Genomic DNA, 7265 nt, shown 5'->3' on the forward strand with positions numbered 1-7265 from the left:
GGGGCCACTGGGTCCAAACACCAACAAATCTGTTTTCTTTTCATTCAAATTTAAAAAGTTTAGAGCCAACCAAGCTTTAATGTCATCTAGGCATGTCAAGAGAGGTTTTATTCAGATGCCATCCTTCGGCTTCAGTGGCAAATAAATTTGGCAGTCATTCCTATATACTTGTCTTTGAGTGAAGATTTAAGGTGGTAAGACATGTAAATAACTGCAACTTGAATCTGTACTGAAGCTCAGTATTTGACACAGAGTTCATGTTCACTGCTATAATGCCTAATAATGACTAATATAATAACCATAATATTGGCCATATTATATTTACATTACCAAAGTGATATGACTTTAGTCTCATGAACAACATTAGCTAATTGTTATTTACTAGCTAATCTTAAATGACTGTTCAGTACAGAAATGAAGCCCAAAAATCATGTTTTACTGTCCTGTGGTCTCAGCCTCAGATACTTATCAAATCACACAAAGCTCTTGTAGAAACAAACAAACAAATGAAAAAAAATATGTTCTCCTTCATTTCTGTCAAAAAAAGTTGTATGACACGTTTCCAGCTGTTAGTATCATAGTTGCTAGGCAACCTGGGAAGCGCAACGGAGACTAGAGCCCATGTGTTTGCAACAAACTTGCCGTTTATTTTACAAATCGAGCTCAACACTGCCCCTAGCGTCCTGGAGCACTTCCGTTGTGATTTGGAGTTTGCATGTGTTTTGAATTTTGTACGTGTTTTGGATTTTGCATGTGTTTTGGATTTTGTATGTGTTTTGGAGTTTGCATGTGTTTTGGATTTTGTACGTGTTTTGGATTTTGCATGTGTTTTGGAGTTTGCACGTGTTTTGAATTTTGTATGTGTCTTGGATTTTGCACGTGTTTTGGATTTTGTACGTGTTTTGGATTTTGTATGTGTTTTGGATTTTGCATGTGTTTTGGATTTTGTACGTGTTTTGAATTTTGTACGTGTTTTGGAGTTTGCACGTGTTTTGGATTTTGCACGTGTTTTGTATTTTGTACGTGTTTTGGATTTTGTACGTGTTTTGGATTTTGTATGTGTTTTGGATTTTGTACGTGTTTTGGATTTTGTACGTGTTTTGGATTTTGTACGCCTTTTGGATTTTGCATGTGTTTTGTATTTTGCACGTGTTTTGTATTTTGTACGTGTTTTGGATTTTGTATGTGTTTTGGAGCTTGTACGTGTCTTGGATTTTGTACGTGTCTTGGATTTTGTACGTGTTTTGGATTTTGTACGTGTTTTGGATTTTGCATGTGTTTTGGAGTTTGCATGTGTTTTGGATTTTGTATGTGTTGAGGAGTTTGTGCGTGCTATTTGGAATTTGTAAGTGTTTTGGAGTTTATACATGCTTTGTCTCTAGGGGCCACCGTACCGAGCCGCCCCAGTCCGTGTGAGTCCGGATAACGGGACCCGCTCATGCTCTGCCCGCAGCACGCCAGCCCCAGATCCAAGAAGCGAAGAGCAGCGGGGAAGAGCCCGGAGGTAAGAGAGGGGGAGGGCAGGGCGTGGAGGAGGAGAGCCTGTCTGTCAACTGTCTGTAACTCCCCCACCCTTCACACACACACGTCCGTCGGTCTGTCGGAACCGGACAGGAGGAGCAGCTCTGGGCAGCAGCCGCCGAGAGGCGCTGAGGCCTGGAGAGATGCTGCTGAAGAGCCGCTCCTCTCCTCCAGCATCAGCTCAGTGTCTGTGGTTGTCTGTGTGTATGTGCATCTGAGTGTGTGTTGTGCACACTTGTCCACATCATGAGCAGTTTTCTTCACTGGTTCTATGCCGTGATGAAAAACAGGAAGATCCCCCCCCTCCCTTCCCCAGACTTTTTACCTATGGAACCCTTTGGAGTGAGCTGTCCAATCACCTCTGACCTCCTGAGAAGGGCAGAGCTTCACAGAGTGAGCTCCAGAGTGGATGTGAAGTCTCAGTGACTGATGGAGGAGCTGATCTACTCCATGTGTGCCCGTGTGTCAGCCTCTGATTGGACAGAGCGTCTGTGGCACTGCTGTCTGTGCTGCAGAGGAGCTTCATCTATCCTTCAGCTGTGTCTGCAAGAGCTCCTGCATACAAAACCCAGTGCTCAAACTCCAAACTCTCACTTCATCTGTTCGTGTGGTTCACACAAAAGTATTGACAGTACTGATGATACTGCAGTATATGTGCAGAAAAACACTAAAACTGAAGTTTTAATGTCAGTGACTCTCACCTGTGCGAGTGTGTGTGTGAGATCATGTGGTCATTTGACAGTTGGATATTTCCTGTTAGAAATAGGAAATATCTTTAACCCGTTCCCAGGAAACAGAATCATCTCTGAGCCGTTATTTCAAATTAGAAGTTTTATAAAGCGCTCGTGTTTTATTTTCTGCTGGTCAGTGCTTTAGTTCAACTTTTAACTCTAAAGATGAAATGAACAGTTGATTTGCTCATGCTCTGTGTTTTTAATAAATATCACATATTTGACTGCATGACCCCGTTTCTGTGCCGAACCTCTGTAATCAGAGCACTGTGAATAAAAATGTCTGTAGGAGTTCATTCAGTGCTTAATTGAAAGTTGAAGGTGTTTGAACCTCAGACTCAGGCTGGTGTGGACAACCTGCAGGTCCTTTTGGACCTGACTACACACCTGCAGGTGCCTCAGCTGTCAGGATTCAAACACACACAGGATCGTCTGAAATTACTCATTTTGTCTGATTAAATATTTAAAATCTGTCACGGTGGCACAACAGGCCCGCACAAACCCACCTGTATCACCTGCCTCTGTCTTCATTTCCCAGGATGCTCTGGGGTTTCTCAGCAGGCCTGTGAAGATGAGTGTGACATCATGGTTCCTGGTAAGCAGTTCGGGGACTCGACACCGCCTCCCCCGAGAGATGATTTTTGTGGGCCGAGAGGACTGCGAGCTGATGCTTCAGGTGAGGCTGACCTGTGCAGGTGTTCGGGTTAGTAGAAATTGCCTCCCTCTAGGTTGGTCTGAAAAAGGAAGTTGTAATGGTGTCTTGTTTGAGTCGCAGTGAAAGTAAGCAAAAAGAGTTGTATGTGTGTGTGTCTCAGTCTCGCAGTGTGGACAAACAGCACGCTGTCATCAACTACAACCCGACCACTGATGAACACCTGGTGAAGGACCTGGGCAGCCTCAATGGGGTGAGCCATACACAACATATCAGTACATTATCATAGGTATCCACCAATCAGCAGCAAACACAGGTGGGGGGTGGTGATGCCTAAAGTCACAGGTCACAGGGTGGCTGTAGCTCAGGTGGCAGAGCAGGTCAGCCCCTAATCAGAAGGTCGGTGGTTCGATCCCAGGCTGCATCCTGGCTGCTTGCCAAATATCCTTGGGCAAGATACTAACCCCGTGTTTGCCTACTGGTGGTGGTCAGAGGGCCCGGTGGCGCCTGTGTCCGGCAGCCTCGCCTCTGTCAGTGCGCCCCAGGGCAGCTGTGGCTACAATGTAGCTTGCTATCACCAGTGTGTGAATGGGTGAATGACTGAATGTAGTGTAAAGCGCTTTGGGGTCCTATGGACTAGAAAAGCGCTATACAAATGCAGGCCATTTACAGTACAAAGATTTTTTTTTTTTTTTATTAACTTAAAAAAATTTAATTCCACTTTAATTTAAACAGGCAAGAACTGTAAAATCACAAAAGAGTGAAAACCTTCAGAGTGGACTTCAGGATCATAATCAGAAACTTTCACCTGGACGTTTGTTTGTTTGTTTCCTGCAGACAACGACCTTCGGATTCCTGATCAGACCTACATCACCCTCAAACTGTCCGACATCATCCGCTTCGGATACGATATCCTTCAGACGCACACACGCACTGTTTGTGTGAGTGTCTGTGCGCGCGTGTGTGTTTCTGTGCGTGTGTGTGTGTGTGTGATAATTTTAATATTTTTCTGAGCTGTTGTTCACATTCTCACGTCTATGTTCTGGAGAAAAGTCAACACAAAGTCCCAGAGGAGGCCCTAAAGGTTGGTGTTTGTGGGTGTGTGTTTTCTATTGTACAAATTACTGCATAGAGGGTGTTATTTAATTTCCTTGTTTAACTGCATTTAGTTTGCATTTCCAAAACTACTCAGAGCGTCATGAATTTCTCATGACTACACACAGCATGTACAGTACCGTGAGCACATGCAGTACCGTGAGTACATGCAATTTGCAGTACCTTGAGTACGTTTGCCTCATTCTTCTGTTTCAGCATGAGAAGTACAGCAGTCAGCTGCAGATGAGCCTAAAGCCTTCAGAGGGGAAGAAGAGTGACGTGGATGAGCGGGCGAGAGGCGAGAAAGCGCAGAGTACCAAGAGCCTCGCACAGGGTAACAATAATACAGCAACAGTACTGGCAGTAAATATACTGTGTATCAAATGTACTCCTAACAATACTGGGCGTAATACAAGCAATAACACAAAATTTTGACATCACACAGGGTCAAAAATATACTGCACTGTACAAAACATAATGTATCACAAAACCCTGCACCAGACCTAGACAAACCACAATACACAATTGAAGGCATGTGCTTGTATTATTTTGGCCAATCTTAGTAGTGTTTCAGCCTCACTGGATGGAATGCTAAGCAATTTTCCTCTCATTCATACACATGTGCTAACATGCATGTCTTGCCTGCAGAGCTGCTTGGGCGGCTGAATGTCTTGCTCAAGGCAATGTGGACTGGAGGAACCAAGGACTTAAACTGCCATCTACTACTGTCTACTGCTCTACCTGCTGAGCCACAGCTGCTGAAAGACAGCAGGAGAGGCAGGTGGAGCCACAGGAGTGTTACAGCGTACAACAAACATACACAAGCTCAGGCACACTCAACCAGCCAATATACAAGAAGGGCCTCCAGTACACTAGATCTTCATTTCCCTCTGCTTTTAATTTAAATTCCTGTACTCTAAATATTTCCTGTCATACCACAAAAATAAAGATCCAGTGCTTTGGCCTGTAGGGCTGTCCATCACATCGCATCATATCACATCACAGTTTTGTCAAATATCTCCTTCCAGCACCATCTGTCCTTGATGCCCAGACAAGCAAACGTGGCTCCATAGGAGCTTTCTCTTCACTGAGACCAGAATATGATCAGAATAGGATAGCTATGCTCTCGCTGTCCACAGCCTTCAGTCACAAATTGTTACTGTCACTCACTTCTGAGGAATTTACCACCGGAGAATCAGAATCACCACATCCCCATAAGTCATCATCTTCTCTGTAATTCTGTTTGTGGATTTATTGGCTGTGTGTGTGTGTGTGTGTGTGTGTGTGTGTGTGTGTGTGTGTGTGTGAGAGAGAGAGAGATTAATGAGGGTGATAAAGGAACTGTAGGCCTCCATATTTCCTGAGTGATCAAAGGAGCTGCTCTGATGAGTCAGAAGGAGCCACCGTCCCCACTGTGCAGCATACTCAGCGTTTCCATACATCTGACATCCAGCTGTGTTTTTGTCATTTATTTTGGGGGAGTTTATCTCATTAAAACAGGTCTCAGGAGGAGTCAGCACTGATAACAGAAGGACTCTGTCACACACACACATGCAAACAAATATATTTGTACATGAGTGATGCAAAAATTGTTCTACAACTCTCCGCTTTAAAACAGAACTCACAAGGCCTCGGTCAAAGTTTAGTTCATGTTAAACAAAAGGCTGCAATGCTCACAAATACACAGGACACAAAGGTTTCAGCAATGTTGCGCACAGTCCTCGGCCTCCTGTGATGTGTGGTGCAGTCTTGCGGTGTAAACACCCGGTGTCCACATGTTTTATGACTGTAGCTGACAGTAACACATGCTGCTGCTTTCTTTTATGGAGTCAGAGACAGGCTGACTGGTAGTGGGAGGAATAAGTACAAGCTTCCACCTTTAGCTTCCGTCCAGCTTCTCATTATGTTCTCAGGTGTCTTCTCTGCATATAAACTCCTCACACTGCACTGATGGCAGGACAAATCGTCTATCTCCAGCTGAGAGCGAAAAGTTCAGCTTCACGGTGCTGCGAAAAAGTATTTGCCCACTTCTCAATGTTCTTTTTTGTTTGTTTGTTTTTTGTTTTGGGGCTTGTTTGTTTTTTTTTGGCATATTTGTGACTCTTACATGTAAAAAGGAGCATTAGGTTCACAGTAAGAGAAAAAAGCTGAAATATGGAGATTGAACGTTTTATTTTAGATCATTAAATCAAAGTTACTATTAGACAAAAATAGCCTGAGTAAATACAAAAGGCAGTGTTTTTGTTAACTCATAAATGAACCCTGAATGACGTTTGTTTGGATCCCTGAGTTCAGTTTCAGTAGCCACACCCAGATAAACGAGACACGCCTGACAAAGCTAAGTAGGTTAGAAGAGCTCATAAAACATCACAGCACAATCGAAAGAAACAACCGAGAAACAAAGTAACTTCTCTCGGCCTGGAAAGGGTCACAAAGCCATTTCCTCGAGGTCATTACTATCATTTCTGCTCCTGACAACAGAAGTTATTTACAAATGTTGTTATTAACAGTTTCATTACTAGTCATTTCCTACAACTGCTGGAGACTGTTACTCAAATATGAAGAATGTTGTATCACAGTTTTGTTTTTCCTTGAAGTATTTTTAGCTGCAGGTCCGTGTATTTCAGTGTGGTTTATTATACTGAATGACTAAAAATAAACTACACTGTGTTTTTCTGATACACATCCAATTAAACAGCTAGCTCATTAATATTTTTTTAATTTTTTCCGGGTACAAGAGATACCTGGTGCGCAGATGTGGGATTTTTGAATTTAGGATTGTTTCACACATTTCCAGAGATAAGAAACATTTTGTCAAACTGGACTGTCAAGCACAAACAATTCCATGCCAGCTACAAACAGACTCTTGGCAAATGCAAATACAGTCAAGGCTTTCGTTTTTGATGCTTTTTATAGTCCCACTGTTGCAAAGTGCAAATGGTAAATGGACTGATTCTTATATAGCACTCCTGGAGCAGTCAAAACGCTTTATGCAATATGCCTCATTGACATAAGCTCTTCTTCTTATGCTTGAGTGATTCCTAACATTCACACACATTTATACTCCAGTGGATGCATCGGAGAGCAACTTGGTGTTAGTATCTTGCCCTAGGATATTTGGCACACAGACTGGACAACAACAACAAATGCTTGCTCAAAGAAGCTCCTTTGATTGTTGGGGTTTTCTCCAGTGTAAGGTCTTTACAATATGAAGCATCTTAAGTGTTCTGTGTTGTTGTGATTTGATGCAAAATATGTATTGCCTG

General features: G+C 43.0%; 1 protein-coding gene across 3 annotated transcripts; it reads left to right on the plus strand.

Annotated features, from left to right (window-relative positions):
* Positions 1-288: 288 nt before the first annotated feature.
* On the plus strand, positions 289-6954 carry LOC309692436 (uncharacterized protein). Of its 3 annotated transcripts, none has more exons than XM_082510916.1 (8): positions 289-731; positions 1383-1504; positions 2791-2928; positions 3068-3157; positions 3742-3813; positions 3930-3988; positions 4216-4333; positions 4648-6954. In XM_082510916.1, the coding sequence occupies exons 2-6, from the start codon at positions 1439-1441 to the stop codon at positions 3984-3986; spliced, it is 423 nt and encodes a 140-aa protein (XP_082367042.1). In that variant the 5' UTR covers positions 289-731; positions 1383-1438; the 3' UTR covers positions 3987-3988; positions 4216-4333; positions 4648-6954. The 3 variants fall into 3 exon arrangements, with proteins under 3 accessions (XP_082367042.1, XP_082367041.1, XP_082367043.1); XM_082510915.1 differs by lacking the exon at positions 289-731 and adding an exon at positions 920-947; XM_082510917.1 differs by lacking the exon at positions 289-731 and adding an exon at positions 948-965.
* Positions 6955-7265: the final 311 nt, after the last annotated feature.

This window comes from Aulonocara stuartgranti (assembly GCF_965226115.1).
Source record: "Aulonocara stuartgranti genome assembly, chromosome: 17".
Classification (NCBI taxonomy): Eukaryota; Metazoa; Chordata; class Actinopteri; order Cichliformes; family Cichlidae; genus Aulonocara; species Aulonocara stuartgranti.